Genomic DNA, 21,186 nt, shown 5'->3' with positions numbered 1-21,186 from the left:
CGATTCGAGTCAAAGCGATTTCTATCTCCTTTATTTGCAAATATTTGATCACGTGACATATCAAATACTGATATAGATTCTGTGCCTTACTTCATGAAATTGGAATTAAAATCATGCATCGATGTGGTATTTCTTTATAAAATAATTTACACTAATATTATAATGAAGAAAGTTTTTATTGTTTGTAAAATTGTTTTGTAATGGAAAATACTTAACTTGTAAACCGATTTTAAAAATGCTTTCACCTATGAAAATAGCAATATGGTTTACCCTTGGTTTTGTTACAGGGTTGTTATGTTAAAAAAGTGCAAGAGCTTTATTAATGCTTAAATTAGAAAACTGGCGTGTGTGAACCTACCCATAATTTATTGGTTATCTACAAATTTTATTTGGTGTATGCTAAAAACAATCGTATCATTATATCAATTTTTAATCACCTTAATAGTTTCTTATAAAGGTTGAATGTCTCTCGAACGCCACAGCGCCCCAGCACCATACATAGGTGGCGTCACCGAGATGCGGGAGCCCTACATTAAATATCGGGGAAAATAAGTTTACAAAAGATAACGCTTTATACCAGTAAACAACATTTAACATTGTTTACAGGGATGCTCTAGCACACTAAAATTTGGAAAACTTAATCTTTAACGAAATAAACTATTACTTTGGTAAATTAACCTTATTTGATAGGAACAACTAAAAAAACTACTTAACTGATTTTTGACTTTCCCATAAATATAAAGATATTGTACAAAAAATATATTAGGCGAAATTTAATTCGCATGGCTATTAATTCATATTTCTCATTGGTTAAATACGTAAACTTAAATTCTGCCAAGAACATTTTCCGTTTTAAGAAATTGCATCCACGCGTCAGGACGGTTTGCTAGTCGGTTATAAATCGATCATATGTCGTAAATAATCGATTTATCTATCACATCAAATTATGTTCTTTGTAACTCTATTTTTTTAAGTTTTTTTTTATACAATGTTCATTGTTTACAATCATCAATCGTTCATTGATTACTAAATATAAGCGCAAATACCTATCTCTGAATCAGTCGTCATCCATTTGTGCATATATTATCCGTAGTGTACTTTAATAATAATATTATTGTGTTAATTTTACATAACTGATGCTACTCGGTATAATACTTGAAAGTATATTGAACGAATAAATGCCTATGTCCTAAATAAATATTATTGGACGTTAAGTTATTTTCAATTAACATAAAATCAATGGAGATATTGCTAAAATTTAATTATTTAAACGATTGTCTCTAGTCTGAGGTTAGCTTACACGAATAGCCTACGACTTACGTTGCTAACACTTTCGTGTTTCAGAAAGCATGTAAAGACGTTGGTCCAGCGCCTGGACTCTTACCTGTCAAGTTGGATAATAAAAGTGCATGCACGTATATTTATGCATACACACGTGTACTATAAAATCTCCCTGAAAAGATACGTAGCCTCCCTTGAGAATGATCGCTGTGACCCAAATAGCTAAGAACAAAATAGCATCTCATAAAACCAACATAACGCTTGTTACGCATTGATTAATTGGCACATTTACATTATTAGTAAACATAAATTTACCATTGTTAAAACAATTTATTATAGTTTTATCTACACATTGACATTGCAAAAAGTGTAATCTACTCACTACTGAGTCCTTATGACCCAGTAGTTAAAACGCGTGAATGTTATCCGATATTGCAGGTTCAAACCCATATCAACACCGCTTAATTGTTATGTGCTTATTATCCCAGCCATGTGACTTTTCTCAGGTATAATGTACCTGTGTCTTCGAAAGGTACAAGTTAAAAATATCTATCTAAACTTCAGGACTTTAACAAAGACACAGAAACGGAACGGTCAGAAGATATAATCATAGGTACACACTATATTAAAATAAAATCGATAGTTATTTAAAAATATCTACAACAAAAGTCCATAATTAACCTTTTTTTTACATTGAACGCCCAAAAATATTGAAACCTTGGCGTAAATCGCATACTATGTATTATATTTTTTTGTTTACATTTTTTGCTGGCCAGCTGTATATTTTCTAAGGCTTCTTTAATTATGGTCTTCATGATATCCTACGTTTTAAAAAGGTCAAGGCTATTTGAGTATTCGAATACTTCATTACTGTAAATAAACTTACCTACAAGTGATTGACTGGCAAAAAAGCTACCTTTATTATTATATAAGCGGAAATAAATTGTACAAGATCTTCACGGTATTATTTGTTATCATTTGATGTTGAACTTAGTTTTACTTGCGTTACACTTTTTTATATGACATATTAATTATTATTATTTCGAATCAGTTATGCTACTTTAATAAATTTATATTAAAAAAAATAAGATTTGTATCGTGAGACACTCGGGTGGTACGAAGTTGCTTTCGCTATGTAATATCTATTAAATAATAGACACAATGGAATAAATTAAAAACGTTTCAAAATATATTATTAAGAAATTAAATTGTTATTAAAAAAAATCCTGTGTGAATTAAAACAGTATTTTTATATCATACCATACATAATTAGTGTTTTCATTCACATTATCTTAAGAAATTAATTTGAGGAAAACTTGCATTTCCAACATCTAACTTGACTGCTCTTTTACCAACAGAGTGATTAACTTCTTACTACTCATTGCTTAAAGCCACTTAAAATTAGAACACTTAGTAATCATACCGACAAATTATGTAGACCTATTTATCAAAATAACTGATTATTTTAATAATTGAACACTAGAAATTATTGCGGGTACATATCGAACGAAGAGCAAAACAAAACATTATAGTACAGAGTTCATACGTGGCGCAAACTGGGTTCGAAGTCATGTAGTATGCAGACTGCCCGTCGCACGCATGCGGACGCTCGACCGAACGCTTCCTTATGATTTGATGCTCTTTGAACCAATAACTTGATATTTTTTTCTATGAATGCAATGTTCTTAAATCATTAATTGACAGTAGGTAACTAAACAATCCTTTACAAAGCGCCGTCAAGTGTGTACCGCCGGTACTCACACTGAAATAAATATATTTGCCTGTATTATACTAACTCCAATTTCAGATAATTTGCAACTACTAAACCACAATTTAAGAATTATGAGATATATTATCTAATAAATGTTAACAATTAAAGCAATGGAGCATAGAATAAAGTTTTAACAATACTAGTTTTATTACGTCGACTTATGTAAAAAACTAATTAGTTTTTTTTTTTTTTTTTAAGTTATTAAATACGCAACTTAAGCGATACTTTAAATATTATAATTAACAATTTGAAAATTCTTTTTAATTATTTGAATCTTTTACAGTCGTACTTTTTGTTAAAATTGAACTAAAAAAGCCTTAAACCATTTAAATATGTTTTCCCTGTCCAAAAAGCCAAATATAAAAAGTATAAGCATGAATCATATCTATGATATACTGAAATGGGAAAGGGTTAATATAAAAATATACTCCAATTGTCTAAAAGTGAATAAAAAAAACGCTAATATCAAGTACAATGATTGTTAATTACTATTATTAAAATCTTGTGGTATTTTAAAGTAGGTCTAATGTATAAATACGTTTGGATTTCTTATCACACGAAGGAAAACATCACTTTAGTGTCATTTGCCTTGACTCTAAACGTTGATCGTACTATGATTATGATTAGCTTTAGAAGTTATTTCCCAATAATTATGTACGAATCGCTTACCAAAAAACCTGTTGAACAGTGTTTGTATTTTAAAATGTTTAGAATATGATCATTAAATAACAGTTGCCATTTTTATATTTTCTATGATTATATGATACATTGTTTTATTCGTATAAAAGAACAACTTCACTCGGTAATAGGGCTTTGTGCAAACCCGTGATTCCACTAATCACATATTCTAGAGCCAAATAGAAATACTTAGTTTTGATTTGTTCCAGTTTGAATGTAAGTGAGCTATAGTCACTTGTTTATCAAACAATTCTTCTTTCTATTTTTTAATTTTCAAAAAATAAAATATTTTAATACGGTCTACCGAAGTATTCTTCTTCACATATAATAACATTGTAATTGTGTTAATTGTTCCAATAAATCAAGATATATTCAGAAGTGAGACCTGTAACTTCTTATACAACGTGCAAATAAATATAACATAACGAGTTAACAAATCCACTTGGCGAGAGCTTTGTGCAAGCCTGAGTCGTTGCGTGCAAGCCGTCCACCGGTGGCGCTTTGGCAATGTAAGGGATACCTCAATATTTCTTAAAATGCCAATGTCCATGAGCAATGTTCACCTCTTGCTAGTCTGCACTTCCATATCAAATTAAAAAGAGCAACATGATAATAAATATATATATACCATGTGTAAATAAAGTTTTACGTGCAGAGTTCAAAACAATTTAATTTTTTTTGTCATCATGCACTTATTTGTTTTCATTTTCTAAGATGCATTAAATTGATAGAGCTTCTCTCTTTTTTAGGATTTTTTTTTATTTGCAAAAAAAAATATGATAGTGATATACGTTTAGTTTTTTACAATAATGATTATTTATACATATTAACATTGTATAGGAGTTTCACACAGGGCTTCACATTACATATTCGATGTACGTTTGAAAATTTTGTTTTTTACGCTATTACTCTAAATGTTTAATATAACATCACCAGGATATACAAAAATCCAAACATTTAGTTTTTAAACTAAATATTTAGCTAATATTTTTAGTCCGTCTCAAAGTCAATACATGCAAATTAAGTATATACATATACACAGTATATACACGCATGCTTTATCGGATATTAGAGTTATATGTAATTTCAATATAATACAAGTCTATTTTGTAAATAAAAATATATATAGCGAATAAAGCTTTTCTTTGTGAGTAAATCCTATCTTATTAACATATTGGAATTAGACTAATAATTTTTCATATTCCATTGGTCCTCGTACCTCTTTCTGTCCATTGAAACGGGCGAGTAATAGCTAGTTACTAAGCATTTCATTGTTTATACAAAATGGAGAAATCTTAACGGGATTTCGATATTTTTATTTGACATATTATACGGTCAATGAAATGACGTTGAGACTATACAATCAGAAGTGGGCTTTTGAAGATGTTATGTTGAAGTTACTATTGAGTAACATTATCTCCAATGTACAAACATGGACATAGTAATGTTAAGTATGCCTTGTCTGTCTGTAACATATTATTTAAAACATTGTTTACTTATATATAAATATTTAGTAGTCAATAGAGGGAAAACTAATGGAAGATATTTTACAGCTTACATCGATTATGCTCAACCAAGTTACTTGTTTCACGCCTAAAAAGTTACCATTTTACTTACCATTTCTGAACCGCTACACAAATTCAGGCACAAATATTGAATTTAATCTCAACGATCATTGGTCGGCTGTCGATGACTTCACAGGCGACCAATGAGTGTTCAGTATTTAATAGATTTCTGAATGTGTTTTTATTCAGCATTTCAGAAAGTAACAATTAATTTATTACATAAGTTTTTTTACATATAATACAAAAATAAGTATTAAGTAACAAAACCAAGAAATCGGTCGAAAAATCAAATTTGTAACAGCATTTGTATGACACGTATAACAAGTTAAGATCTTCCTTTCATAAGCTAGAAATATGTGCTGAAGTTTTATAGAAAAATATATTCAAATAGCAAACGAACAAAACGGCGCACGAAAGCTAGTTTAAAACAGCTTGTTTCATCATCAGTACCTCATATCTTCTAACAAACTATTGTGTTTTCACTCACGTATCTAATATTTCTCAATTATTTTTAGGGTCTCGTGGTAAACGGAAACTTTATGAATTATCACATCCACCTGCTTGTCTGGACACCACCTTACAATAATATATTTCTCATATCAAAATAAAAAAAAGTTAAATATTTTTTCGATATCATTGTTTAATTACTTTTTAGGTAAGACTCAGGTGCCGTCTCATTTGTAGAGGAATCAAACTTGTCACTCTCGAGAAGTGTGACTCATGAAATGGACTATAAAACAAAACTAATGTTTTTAAGCGAGGAGCTTTTTACAAAATTTAGAGAGAAAATCTGAATGATAATCATTTCGCTTGATTTTAATTAAAACATATTAAAAGATTTTATATATAAATACGGAACCATCATGGCAGTTTCGCTCAAAGTTGGTTACATTTTTATTTTTAATTTAAAGTTCACTCTTAATAGAAATGTTTTAGATTAAAATTAAGAATTTACTTTTTAACTCCAACGACAACAAATATAATTAAAAGCCACGATCAATAAATTAACCATAACCATGTCGTACATGCTACACACCTTTGGTTCCGGGATATGCATATAAAATAACATACACGTTCATACAATATTCTTCATTTATTCATCAATTATATATGCAAAAATTATAATTCTTATGTATTCATTTAATATAAAATATAATGTTACTAAATCAATGGATTACGTATGTCTATTCTATAAAGTTTTAAATTATATAATTTGATTAAAAGTACTGTCAATGCTGGTAGGAATTCCACTATGAGTTAACCTCCAGTACCCATATACGATTATCACGACAAAGACACTACTTATTGATATTAGTTTGATCAATATATTATGAGCCGATATGGCCCAGTGGTTTGAACGCGTGCAATTTCAACCACTGAATTTTCATGTGCTTAATTTGTGTTTATAATTCATCTCGTGCTCGGCGGTGAGGGAAAACATCGTGAAGAAACCTGCATGTGTCTAATTTCAACGAAATTCTGCCACATGTGTATTCCACCAACCTGCATTGGAGCAGCGTGGTGGAATATGCTCCGACCCTTCTCCTCAAAGGGGGAGGAGGCCTTAGCCCAGCAGTGGGAAATTTACAGGCAGCTAATGTAAAATATATTATACCCAATTACTGCTGCAGTTACATAATAACTACCCGGTCATAGGGCTTTGTGTAGATCCGACTCGGCGGGTACCACCAACACGTTACTAATTGTATCGCAAAAAAGTACTACTTACTCATTTGTATTTGACATATCTTCTTAGTTCTCAAGTTTGGTGGCGCATTGACGATGTCAGGAATTGAAAGTCTATGAGCAGTGGCAGCCACTTACCATCAGAATGCGTCACATTCTTGCTACGTCCAGGTTTGAAGGGTGAGTAAAAAAAAGTAAAATAAAACTTTTTGAGGTTGATTAAAATTTAAAAAAGTGGGTAAGCGAAATTATTTTTATAGCGACGATAATAAGTTTAAAATTGTAACGAATCTCTAAAAAAATATTTGTAAACTAATCACTATAAATAAAATTAACAGGTCTTGTATGTGCTAGCTGCTGCTGGACAAGCCTACTCTCTTTCAAAGGAACCTTTATTGCTGCCTAATTGTGAGTTATTGGACATATACGAATTACAACTTCACCCGACTCCTTCCGCCATTTCCTTGAGTGATACCCGACTAGATTAACTTATTCAAACGAATTTATATCTTTATATAAATTCGATTTTTATTATCTACTGGGCTATTTTTACATCTTGACTCGACGCATACAAAAAATCGATACATAGATTTCGTATAGTTTAATTAACTACAAATGTTAATGTAAAAAATTAACCCTGATTTTCCTTACGTATAACGTCATAAACTTAATAGTAACTTGTTACAAGTATTAAGAACGACGATGTTTCTACTTTAAGTAACAAATATTTATTTATTTAATTACATGCAGCCTCAATAATTAATGATAGATAAATACATTCATTTATTTAAAAGTAACGTTTCCACTTTTAAATAACATATGAAAAAAAAATTAATATGAATAAATAATCATTATTATAATAAACTCCTTTTTGTAGTAAAAATTGTCTCAATATTTATAATAATGTTACCAAATTATATTAGAAAATGCTTTTTAGTAATATCATGGTTTTAAGATACATTTGTCCTTCTCACACATATAGCTTAGAGGTCACTTGATTTTAATTAAAAAATATTTGTAATTAGCGAACTGTAGTAAAATATAATTACTTATAATACCCATATTATAAAAACATAATGTGATATATCTGTTCATATCTTAGCAATTTCTTTATATTTGCCATACCGTAACTTTGTTGTATAATAGTAGCGGACGGCGTCCACAAAAAAATGAGACGTCTTCAAAGGAGAGTGGTGGATCGTGTACCATCCTCGTATGATGTCAGCCTACTGCAAATGCTGCACCTTTGACTGCATATAAAACGAACGACCATACAGTAGTTACTCATTCGTTAGTTTGTGCTCACGAAGAATACCAAACATCATGCTCAAATACGTGAGTCTATATTTTTTTGTTTTAATAATAATAATAAAACTCATAGGTAACGCATGTCACTGACAATTTTTAATTTGCCAGTAACTGCTCTTTACAATTACGAAAGTGTGTCGTGACTTTTCGGTGTACCTCAGTCGTAAGTACTGTGGAGAACAATAGATGTCACATAAAGTTAAAAGATTATGTGGTTTAAGCTGAATAATATCGTGTTGGTTCTCGTCGTTAAAACCATTTAATTCTACCAGCTCTAAATACGAATATATATAATTCGTTATTCTTTCAGCGTGCTAGAGGACATTACATAAAACATTAAATGCTAACGCATTTGTAAGTGCGTTAAAATAATACGTTAATAACTTTTTATTACAATACGTAAATTTTTATTCCCAGGTGACAATTGTGTGCGTCGTCGCTGCGCTTTGCGCTGGAGCACCCCAAAATCCCCAGGATGTACAAATCCTGCGTTTCGACAGCGATGTCCAACCCGACGGATACAGCTTTGCGTAAGATTATTTATATAATATTTTACGATTTATAATTTATAGATTCCATTCTTGTGGCCGTTTATAATGATCATTTGTGCTGAGTAGGCTCAGCCTGCCTGCTTGAACATAACTATTTTTATTCATTGTACAGAATACTTAGTAATATATTATTATTGTATTGATAGCATAAAATCCAATTTCAAGACAAATGCTTACAAAAAAATTAAACAACCACTATAAAAAGGTAAATAGACAATTCATATAATTATCAAAGCCGTATCTATTAAACATATACGTACGATAAATATGTATTACGCTTAATATCTTATACATATTAGAAGATATTCAAGTAATTTAATTTTATTTATTATGCATCTACGGTAAAGTATAATATAAAAAGCTTAAAAACAACGTAAAATTAAACTATCAATGTCACTTTGATTTACAATTATTTTTTATAATCTGGCATGTCGTATAGTAATACTAGAAGAGACTAGTACCCGATTTAATTTAATTGATTAATCTGACGGTTAACTGATTAAGCTTTAATCTAAGATTAAGTTATTGCGTTCTTGGCTACCAATCATCGTTCAGATTAAAGCCATTATTTAATTTGACTTTGATCAAAGTTTAAGAAACTCGGGGTTACTTTGATAAATTATAATCTCATCGTAGAATACTAGTACTAAATATCAATAACTTAAATCTCCCAAACTATGAAAAGAAATTAATCAACATTTATTATTTATATTTGAATACAAAATTTAACATAAGAATTTATTAACATGTTGCTTGGAGTATTTAGTCTAAGCTTGATAAGCTAAATACCAAAATAGTGCTACAACCATATTCTTTTATTGTCATGCATGATTTTTTTTTTATGTATTAAAAAAATCTTTAGTATTTGATTATGTACAACAACGGTTTTATATACGAATGAAACACTATTTTTTATTTATTATTATATTATTTTTTTGGTTATTCTTGTTGCATATAACATATTAATATTAGTTAAATTATAATTATTCGCACTGATCATTAAGTATGACAAAATAAATAACATTTGTAAAATGAAATAAAACCTTTAATAAAATAAAAATGTCTACACAAAATTTTCATAACAGTGATATTTTGATCGATCGATCGTTGAAGTATATCGTATATTTGAATACAAATTCTATTTTGGATTAATTTTAATTAAGACAAAAGAAGAAATATGCAATACATCGAAACTATTAAAGAAATGTGTCCAACCTAACATTTCGCTTGTCGCTTGATAATGTGATAAATCTTTGTATAATTAATTTACAAAGTTTTCTTAAATAACGATAATCGGATATTAATAATGAAATACAGTTAATACATCCTATATTTGTTTAAAATAAGCAAATAATAATTTTACTTATCGTCTACAATTTATTAAGAATTAATATTTCTAATGGACATTGCAATATTGTTATTTTTCGGTTCCAAATTTTTGTATTTTATTTTAAGAAATAAACTAAATTGTCAAATGTCAATAATCTTGATTGGTATTTAAAAGATTTCACAAAGCCAGATGCTCTCTTTGAACTTTGAACATCACGTTTGAACTCTCGTATTTATTGAGATGAGAATAATCTTAGGTCGTCGAGACTCTTAAGATGAGATAATCAAACAAACCGAATAACATACATTTAAAAACATCACATAATATTTATATTTTTGTTTTGCAACGCAACTTTGAACGGATGACTAACGTTTCTATTACATCTTATACATACATAGGTGAGCAGAAACAACAACATATCATTAAGTGGTCAATTAACAAAACTCAATACTGCGTACACAATATAATGAAATATTTTCTATCAACAGATATGAGACCAGCGACGGAACCTCAAGACAAGAGGAAGGCAAACTTGACAACCCAGGGTCTGAAAACGCTGCCCTTACTGTCACCGGTCAATACTCCTACGTCGCTCCCGACGGCAAACATTACACCGTGACATTTACCGCTGGCCCTAACGGCTTCCAGCCGAAAACCTCCCTTGGACAAAAGTAAATCGCTGAACCTACGTTACTGGTATAAACTTATGACCGTGTAAATAATAATATTGGTCCTTGCCAGTGAAATACATCTTTTTAATAACAGAATAATCGATCTCATCTATTTGCGTAATGCCAAGCCAAGAATGAGAATCACTGTATCTTACTTGTGCCATAGGATACCTTTTGTACATTTATCTTTTTGTAATAAAGCTTTCTTGAAAAATAAATAATTGAAATATATTTGTGTTTTTGATGTTTTCGATCCTTGAATTAAAATATCGATGGTTAAAGGTCGAATCAATTGTGATGACCGTTTTATTTACTTGATCAATTATAAACATGAAATAATGCCGAGGCAATGTTTTATATTTAGCCTTTATGAATGATTATTAAAACTTTAAGGATTAGATAATCGCTAAAGCCATGTTTGTTTTATAATCCAATTCACAATGTAAATTTATTTGCTATATGAGAATGGTTATGAATAAAAGCTATTGTTTATTTCATGAATTCAAAAAATATTTGTAATTAATTTAGTTACATAAAAGTCTAAAATCATTTTCAAGCACAGCTTGGTTTTACATTGAATTTCTAAATAAATAAACATATTGGTAAAACGCGTCAATTAATTCAATAATGATATTCTGAAACTTATACAATTATGAAATGCCATTATACGCATATGTAGTAGATTTGTACGGAATATTGGACAATCGATTCTCGAATATGGCGACAAGTCTCGCATTTTATCGATGACAATGTTGGCCAAGCGTAGGCTTGTATTTTAATTACGTAAGACATAAACGAAGGTGTCAGTATTATAACCTCACCAACACATAAGCATGATGCACAAAGAAAACCTTTAACGGGTAATATAAAAAGTAAACAGATGACTACTCGTTCGAATGCTTCTCAAAATATAAGCGGAAATAATGTTACTGCGTGTTACATAAAATCACGTTTTATTACGACATTATTATAACATATGACCCTTCCAGTATAATTATTTATTTGAAAACTTATGAATACAAACTAAGTAATAAATGTTACATGTCACTTATTCATAAGAAATACTAGTTTACGAAACAATATGCATAAAAATACATATTCGAATTAGTAAGCTATTAACGATTCTATATTTTCAACTTAATTTGTTTTTATACCGTTTAAATATTCAATAATTTCTAAATAATTACTTTAAAAAGTACTTTTTTATATTATCTTCTTATTTTTTAATTTTAATTATATACCTACAATTTAAATTATATACTAAGCAAAAATAAATATAATTGAATATTATATTAAATTGTTTTTATTTGTAATTATATTGTTTACATGACGATGAAGTACTTTGAATCGCCCTCGAAAATCATCATAAGTAATTCATCAAAAGTTATTTAAAAAATCATCAACATTTTGTTTTATAACATGTATATAAGTAGTATATTAAAAACCTTTGTGCAGCAGGTAAATATTAGCATACCAATGTCTCTTTCTATCTACAGGAATTTAACAATCGATAGAAGAAGACAAAGATTTTTTTAACTATCAGTCGTTTAGATCAGACTGTTAATTTTTAAACACATTGTATCCAAATTGGGTATCAATTCATTCATTTTGCTTAGATAAATGAAATGACGTTTGTATGTTACAAGGACAACATGACAAAGATCGAATCCTTGTTCTTATCTAAGTTTACATCACCAATATTTCAACTGCTATAGAACGTAGGAATTAAATCTTCATTAGAATTACATGTTGCATCTAATATTGCTGTAGTTCAAGTTAAAAAGTCAATACCCAACGTTGTTAAAGTTATTTATATGAAAGAAATTCAATAAGAAATATTAATTTACGACGTCAAACAAAAATACAAATTATTTTATGTATATTTAATCACACATTAAAGATTTCTGATCTATGTAAACGCGCATGAAAAGAAAATTACAGTCTGCACAACCTATAGGTATATATAAATCTTAAGATTTTTAAAAGATTATTAAAAACAGACTAACATTAGACAAAAAACTTTATTACTTAATTAAATTAATTAACAATATAATCAATCAAATTAATAAGTCAATCATTATTCATATTCTATTCTAGTTCATTTAAATAGAATAAGTTGATTATATTTAATTTTAAATTATAAGTAGTACTAATACGCGAACACTAAAATATATAGTAAACCTTTTAACAGGCTCATCTTCTATCTTCTATAATTATAAATACATCTCTTTGTATCAAGGCTCTATTTGGATATTCATTGTTTAGAACCTTAACACCTAAAATATAAAAACTAAAATACAATGTACTTCAAATGTAACTTAACATGTTCGTTTCTAGTTATTTAAAAGTCAGTATGTCATTGGTTTGTATAAAGTCTAAACAACTTACAATACGTCTGTCGTAAGATAAATTACTAAATAAATAAGTACATGCATATGAGTAATCTTCAATATAATATTACTAAGTTTTATTGAATACTTTAAAAATATATTATATATACGTACGTACCTATATGGGTTATGATCACATTTTTGACAAATATCGCACAACGGGATATACAAGAAGCATACGGAGTTCTGAAATTTACTCTTTCGGAATTAAATTAAAGGTATCTGAAAAGAGATTATACAATAAATTAAAACACTTCAAACTATATACTTACTGCATTCATTAAAACTTTGGCATAATTCGACATGATTCTTACAAAAAAAATCATAACTTACTAAATTTACTGGCATCTGGTCCAAACTGTAATATTTTAAATATGATCTATGTGAAAACCATAATTACACATCGAAAATTATGAAATCATTCAACTAACGAGAATATTATAAATAAAACCTACCATTACTAAAAAAACACACGCACACGACAAGTTCCTTAACAAACTTCCAAATAAAAAAAAATTGAAGTTGGTCGAATACTATATATACATAATTTTATGTTATTAAAATAATCCAGTGCTTATTAGTTTCATCGACCGTTTTTTGAGCAGTGTACGTACGCGGACAGCCATAAATTGTTAGAATAAAATATTAATAATATTAATAAAATATTATTAGTATATTCGAATATATTTTCAATTATAAAATATGGATATCATTGGAATATTTAAATGAAAAAATTAGAAACATTCTTGCGATGATTATCTAAACAAGTATTTATTACTTTATAAAATATAATTTATTTCACTTTTCTACTTTAGAAATCCATAGAAAAGTAAACTCAAAATATTTTTATTAATATTCCTTGTTAGTATTATACATAAAATGTATATATATATAAAACATATTCTTGTCAAAAAGTGTGAGCCGATATAAATAGTTTGTTTTTTAATTGCCATGAAAGACTTCGCTTTAAAATCCGGGCATGCTCAAACGACTTTAGAATACAAAAAAATAATTCTGTTTGTAATTTATTGTATGATCAGAGTGGACATTAAATTTTGCCACATGTATTTACAAATAATTATCAACTAACATTGGTACAGCGTGGAAAGAGTTCATAACACTCTTCTAAGGAGACTTTTGCTAAGAAAACTTAAGATATGATTTAGATGTTACTGTAATGAGTGATATCTCATCGAGTCCTACAGTATAACTATGTACTTAAGCAATTAAAGCTTAATGTACTTAAAGCTTTCTTATTCGATTACCATATAATGCAATTAATACACACTACAAAATAATAGACTTGTGACATTAAACCCACATTTTATTAATTAAAAACTATATTTTATTTGGTGGTAAGCCTGTAGATACCAGCCACTCATCATATATCATGCCACCAAGGAGCAATACTTAGAATCACTGTTTCGATTTGATTGAGTGAGTCAGTGTAAGTACAGGCACAAATGACATAAGCTTAGTCTTCCCATATATAACCTTAGTTCCCAATTTAGATGGCGCGTTGGCGATTTAAGGGATGGTTAATATTTCTTACACTTCTATTCTGGACTGTGATCAATTTACATCAGGTGGCCCAGTTGCTAGTCTGCCCACCTATTTCTCCATACAAGAGCCAATGCATTAGTCTTTAGAAATTTCAAAGTGCAACCGTACATTTCGTAAACATTTAAATGCCAATCCATGCATGTCATGAAGGCCTGACGAATAACGCTAAACAATGTTTTTACGATAAACCTTTAACCTTCAGTACAGACACATTCTAAAATAACGTTAACTATATATAATTATTTTTCATTCACTTCAAAAAATATATTGTAATAAGTAACTATATAAGAAACGACTTTGGTTAATATATCATTGTGCTATCGTAAGTTGCTTGCATTTAGCACATTTATTTAGAGTCGGTGGCGTTTTTCGTCTATTTTATTATTTCTCTATTATATATTTCCAATGTCGAATCTTCTAGCGCGTGTTCGTTTTTTTTTTAAATATTTATTTGTTCTTTTTGCCTTATTGCCATCAACATCTCAAACATATTACAAAGCCGAGCCGTTCAATCCCAATTTAGCCCGACTGGGTAGGTACCACTCACTCATCATTAATTCTACCGCCAAGCAGCAATACTTTTGTATTGTTGTGTTCCGGTTTTAAGGCGAAGTGAGCCAGTGCAACTAGTGGCACAAGGGACATAATAACCAACCAAGGTTGGTGGCGCATTGGAGATGTAAGGAATGATTAAAATTTCTCAAAGCTCCAACGTCTATGGGCTATGCTGTCCGTGATGTTAGTAAAAAATAAGGGTATTGGCAAAATATACCATAATTAAATTTTTATACACAAGCAATTTTGTGTATAATCCATTTCGTGCTCGACGGTGAAGCAAAACATCGTTCGGTACCCCGCATACGTTTGATGAAATTCTGCCATTATATTATATTGATCTAACCTGAGTGAGGACATTGGAGTAAATAGTGAAATAAGCTTTACTTTAAATATATTATTTCTATAATCTTTTATTATTACTAGTTTTCATTCGACTAATAAGGACACCAAAAGACCGAATTTTCTTAATATTAAAATAATAAATTAAATAGGAATGAAAGCCACGACCTTGAAAAGCTAAACCAAAAAAAAACACAGCCATTGTAATTTATAATTGTAATTTTATGATTCATTAATTAGAAATTTAATGATATGCTATTTTATTTTATTAGTAACTGCCATTAAAATGTTCTACAAATGAAGTTGCTGTACTTCGACACTAGTACAACAGAATATTTTAATCTAGAGATATCTTAATTTTAAATCTTTATTGCCAAGTAGTAGACCATAACTACGGTCTACTACTTTATGCTCTGGCACAAGTAGCATGTTTTAAGTAGCTTTATAAAAAAGGAGGCAAATAGGTACTTATTAAATGCACGTGTAAGTGTATTTACATCACAAGCCTAATACATGAATTTCGAAATCATGTTATACATTAAGACTAAAAATATTTATGTGATTGTGTTTGTATTTTGTTTCTTTTTACTTTTATTTATAAGGTGCAAATGTGAATGATACTTAAAAGGTTTAATATGCATTGCTATTACCTTTTCAATCTGCAAATAATAATTTAAGCCTGTCACTCCTAGCATGGGTAGTACATGCAAGACTCGATTTCTTTCATTCTAATAAAAAAAGGTGTGTATGAGATGTAAATAACGGAGTACATAAAAGTGGTCTTAAGTATAATACCAGCGGCAGAAGACGGATTTGTCCCATCTATGTTTTGTATGTTGTTTAGTGAAGGATTTCATCGATCCTTTTCTCAACTTAATACCTATGGGTATTACAAGAATGGTATGGTGTTCGCTAGGTTCGTTAATGTTTATTAAACTAATATCTTCGGTAAGCTTTATCCAAACGTCAGCATAAAAATATTAGAAAAACATACAGAAAAAAAACCGTCTCTTGATCTACGGGAAAAAATGGGTGACAAATTAAAAAAAATATACTATTAAATTAACGCACTAAAATAAAAAAATACCGAGTTAAAAATAAAATGTAGCACGCCTTAATAAATATTTTGTCGCCTGTTGTTTTTAATTTAGCAAATACATTAGAAAAAAAATAGCTTTCACTTTATAAATCTGTCTTGTCGTGCAAGATTGATTGAAAATATAATATCCCTTAGCTTCTAAACTCTCCGTTGTACAATTAGAAAAATATTTAATCAATATTTGTATGCAAAATATTTCGCTATAAATTTCTTATTAAAATAATTTATACCATATTTATTTAGGTAACCAATTATTTATGGTAAAAAAGTCTTCAATTCTTCAGGGTTGGTGAATAATTTTTAAATTGACAAATATTTTTAATGTTTATTTTTTCAACACTCATTAGTAAATTAATATGGGTTAAATATATAAAGCTTATTTCTCATTACAGGCTTATTTATCATTTGGAGAAAGAGGACATAATATGAAATTGTATGACTATGTAATAATTTGAGTGAGAAAGTTTTAGTTTTTGACAATTCTTTTCGATCTTGAATTTTACATTTCGATCTGTTAGTAGCTCGTTGGTAGCTTTTCTGTTGCGGAAAATATCCAAACCCTTACACTTTCCAATTTATAAAATCTAAGAAAAATTTAATGTAGGATTACATAATAATTAAAAAACAACTCGACGTTTTTGAGTCAATCTGAAATTTAACAAAAAATATTATTTGTAACTACACGAATTAGGTATTTTCATATTATAACGATTAATGGTAACCGATTTTGAGATACTTATACTTATCTTGAAATATTTATGTTTAAATATTTTGTTGTCATATTTAAGAATCTTTAAATATATAATACAAAATAGAAGTCAGTATGTAAATATTAGGCTAAAGCCCAATTTCCATTCATAAAAAAGTTTTACATCTTCTTCTACTATGCTGTTCAAACGGTGGATATTTTTCAAGATGAATTATTCCGGTACAAGATGAATTAGAAACGAATAAATATTTATATTGAAATTGAAGCTGTTGTTGAACTAGTTGAATATCTTCTACACCATACTCATAGCATAGCAACAGTATAAATCAATTATATCATTGAATAGAACAGAAAATACTATTTTTATTTATTTTTAATTTTATAAACTACTATAAATACATAAATAAAAATTATTAATTTTATTACTAATTTTCATTACTATACCTCTGCTACTGTATATGCGCCTTAAGAAAATAAATAGCATTATTAATGAAAATTTACTTTGCTCGTCAGAATCGAACAGATCTTTAACATTGTGTTTAAAGGTATATATTGAATCATTCAATTTCACATCATGTACTTTTTGTCTACCTGTTTTTTTAGTAAAGAAAATTTTCGGTAGACTTAAACCGACAGTACTTGAAGTTAATTTGCGGATTGTTTGTTCCGTACTAACTGCTACAATATGTTGAAGCAGTTACGTACTAAATTGATATGTCGCATTTGAATGGTATAAACATGACTTCAGTTCCATCCCAGCCACTATGTTCTACCGGGATTATATGGCCAAATATCCAAGTATATCCAGTCATAGATCATACTTTCGAAAAACTACAAGAAAAATCGTTTTATTATATTTAATAACAAAATCTAATAGTTTTGAGAGAGTATGAAAAAAGCATACATTTTCTTGTATACATACATTTTGTATATATTAACAGAATAATATTATGTCTAGACTAGGCTTTAGAAATTATTATTGGCCTTACCCGGGATTCAAACCCGGTACCCTATGATTGACAGCTGCACAGGCAATTACTAGTCAACGAGGCTTAAGATAAACTAATTAAAATAATATGTAGTTTCTTGCTTTGCTCATAGAAATGTGATCGTGATGACACTTGCCCCGATCGTGATCATCTACAGTTCCTGAATTGCATATTTTTACACAAATTATGTCATGCTCTGATAGCTCAAATAAATCAGTCACCTTCTGTACGATAAGTAAATTTGCACTTCGTTATACAATTTTAACCTTGTTAGAAGAAAAAAAGGCTTACCAAGAGAAATAAACATGTATGCAATTAAGACAATCAAAAAAATACGCGAATAATATTCTATATATGTTTATAGGTGATTCACTTTCATTATCTTGTTTGACGTTAATACCATTGAATTCAGTATTCATATACGAACAACCTTTTATGTATAAGGAGAAAACGGAGAAACCAATTAAAGTTTAATTTATCATAACAAATGATATACCATGAATCGATAGTATACATGTTCAGTATTTTTACGTTATTCCATCTATATAGTTATATATTATTTTATTATTACTGTTTTCCATTAAAATAAAGTTTTTTTTTTACATTTGACATTTATACATATGCTAGGTATTAATCTTGCATTTGCACATTTATAATTATTTTAAGCGATCATACTAGGAAATATTAACGGTTGTTTTGCTTGCCTATATCGTAAATCCTGATGCATAAATAACAAATCAATGTATAATTTACAATCATTTATAATTTTACTACGATAGTCAAACATAAAAAGCTTCGATAGATTTTTGTTTTTTTTAATTACATAATTGCACAAAGCAAAGAACTAAAAGAATCTTTATCACTGACATATACTTTACATTAAAAAAAAAAAATAATCTAATTATATTTCGTTTAAATATATACACATAAAAGTATATATATTTGTCTCAATGACATTTGCTCTCTTACTCATACTAAGTTAGCTTAGTGTATGAATATGATAAAGAATAAAAAATTTTTTTTTGGGCGACAACGAATCATTACACCTTCTGCCATTTATCATGTATTCAAATAACCTTCCTAATATTCAATAGTTATTGAATGCGTTTATAAAAATAAACAATTTTTATACATCTAATTCATAAGACACAGCCTTGAGGGTTGTGGTAATTGTAAAATAAACACTCAATACTAACTACTGACCTTTATTAATGATTTAGAATACTGTTTAAAAACTAGTGTAGTCATTGCAAAATTAGGCCTACAATAAATTTACCTACTTGAATAGATTTTGGCAAATATTAACATGTATCAAAAATTAGTGCAGAACCGTTTATGTATTTTATGTTCGCTCTTAACACATTTAGGAGCTAGCATTGAGGCAATGACCACTTTTTTAAATTATTATTTATGTGTTGTTTATATGATATTATCAGTACTTTGTTTGACTTTTATAATATTCACACATTATATATATATATATATATATATATATATATATATATATATATAGTTATCGACAGCGGCTTCGCTTGCGGTTTAGGGGTTAATCGTCTCGTGTTAGGCATAAAAAGTAGTTTTAAATGTGTGACCGTGAAAGATTATATTAGTATAGATGTTTGAATTAATGACGAATTTTATAAAAAATAATCATTCAGTAGTATTTTTTTGATATGTCTAAATATTATTATAGAATATGTGTAAATATCCAAGCGACATTTCTTGATAAAATAATTGTAATAAAAGGAGCGAATTATCCATATTTTTTTGGAATTATATACTATACTATATTGATAAAACAGTAAATAATAAATGAATTAACACATTCGCATTACATATTTTATTAGTACTATATGTGAATATGTTAATTTAAGGGTACTTGCTAATGTTCAAGTAATAGTTGATTGACTAGATGGCAGACGGAACTATATTCGGAATTATTCCTCTGATTTTTGTAAATTAAATAAATATGTTTATATTATTAAAAATATATATATATATATTTTTTTTTTTTATTTATTTCGTACCGTAACATATTTTCGCGTACGAAATAAATTTTTTGTTATTGGATTGTATAATTAATGAAGTGAAATTTCAAACCTTTTCGAAAAGTCTGTATAGCTATTTTTATTTGTACTTAATAAATACCGTAAATTGTAAATATTAGGTACCCAAAAGATGTATGTGTTATTTATATGTAAACTGATGTTATACATAAATTAATGGACAAAGGAGGTCTCCTTATTCGTGTATAAAACATAAATATATTCTTCTTAGAGTTATAATTTACTATAATAGTTTAAAGCTCAAAATAGAAATAAGCAATCATTAAGGCGTTATTAAAAGGTTAAGAAAGAATCGTTAAATGTCTTTGTTGTGGATGAATATCAAGCGTATAGTAGACAAATCGTGAAAAACAGAAACACTGATGACTTATCATTGATTTAAAGAGATACTTTTGATAAAAAAACAAATAGAACTGCCACACAATTCTTTAATAAATACTTCTTTAATCCATGTATCTGAGAGACTGAGAAATCGGGATCTTAGTAACAATATTTGACTACTTATTTAGGCAACGAAATTAGTATCAAATATTTAGTAATAAATATAAAAGATAAAATGATAATAAATTGACTTATTTTAATCATTGTCAAATTTTATTTTCTATTCAAAACAAAAAAGTATTTTCAAAATT

At 28.5% G+C, this 21,186-nt stretch overlaps 1 protein-coding gene across 1 annotated transcript; it reads left to right on the top strand.

Moving 5' to 3' along the window:
• The first annotated feature begins 8,177 nt into the window (after positions 1-8,177).
• On the top strand, positions 8,178-11,072 carry LOC125064246 (endocuticle structural glycoprotein ABD-5-like). The gene is made up of 3 exons (XM_047671196.1): positions 8,178-8,316; positions 8,707-8,819; positions 10,659-11,072. Exons 1-3 carry the CDS (start codon positions 8,305-8,307, stop codon positions 10,843-10,845), a joined length of 312 nt encoding a protein of 103 aa, XP_047527152.1. The 5' UTR covers positions 8,178-8,304; the 3' UTR covers positions 10,846-11,072.
• The last annotated feature ends 10,114 nt before the right edge of the window (positions 11,073-21,186 follow it).

This window comes from Vanessa atalanta, chromosome 5, assembly GCF_905147765.1.
Source record: "Vanessa atalanta chromosome 5, ilVanAtal1.2, whole genome shotgun sequence".
Classification (NCBI taxonomy): domain Eukaryota; kingdom Metazoa; phylum Arthropoda; class Insecta; order Lepidoptera; family Nymphalidae; genus Vanessa; species Vanessa atalanta.
The sequence above is the reverse complement of the archived record's forward strand: the minus strand, read 5'-3'. Positions and strand labels throughout refer to the sequence as shown.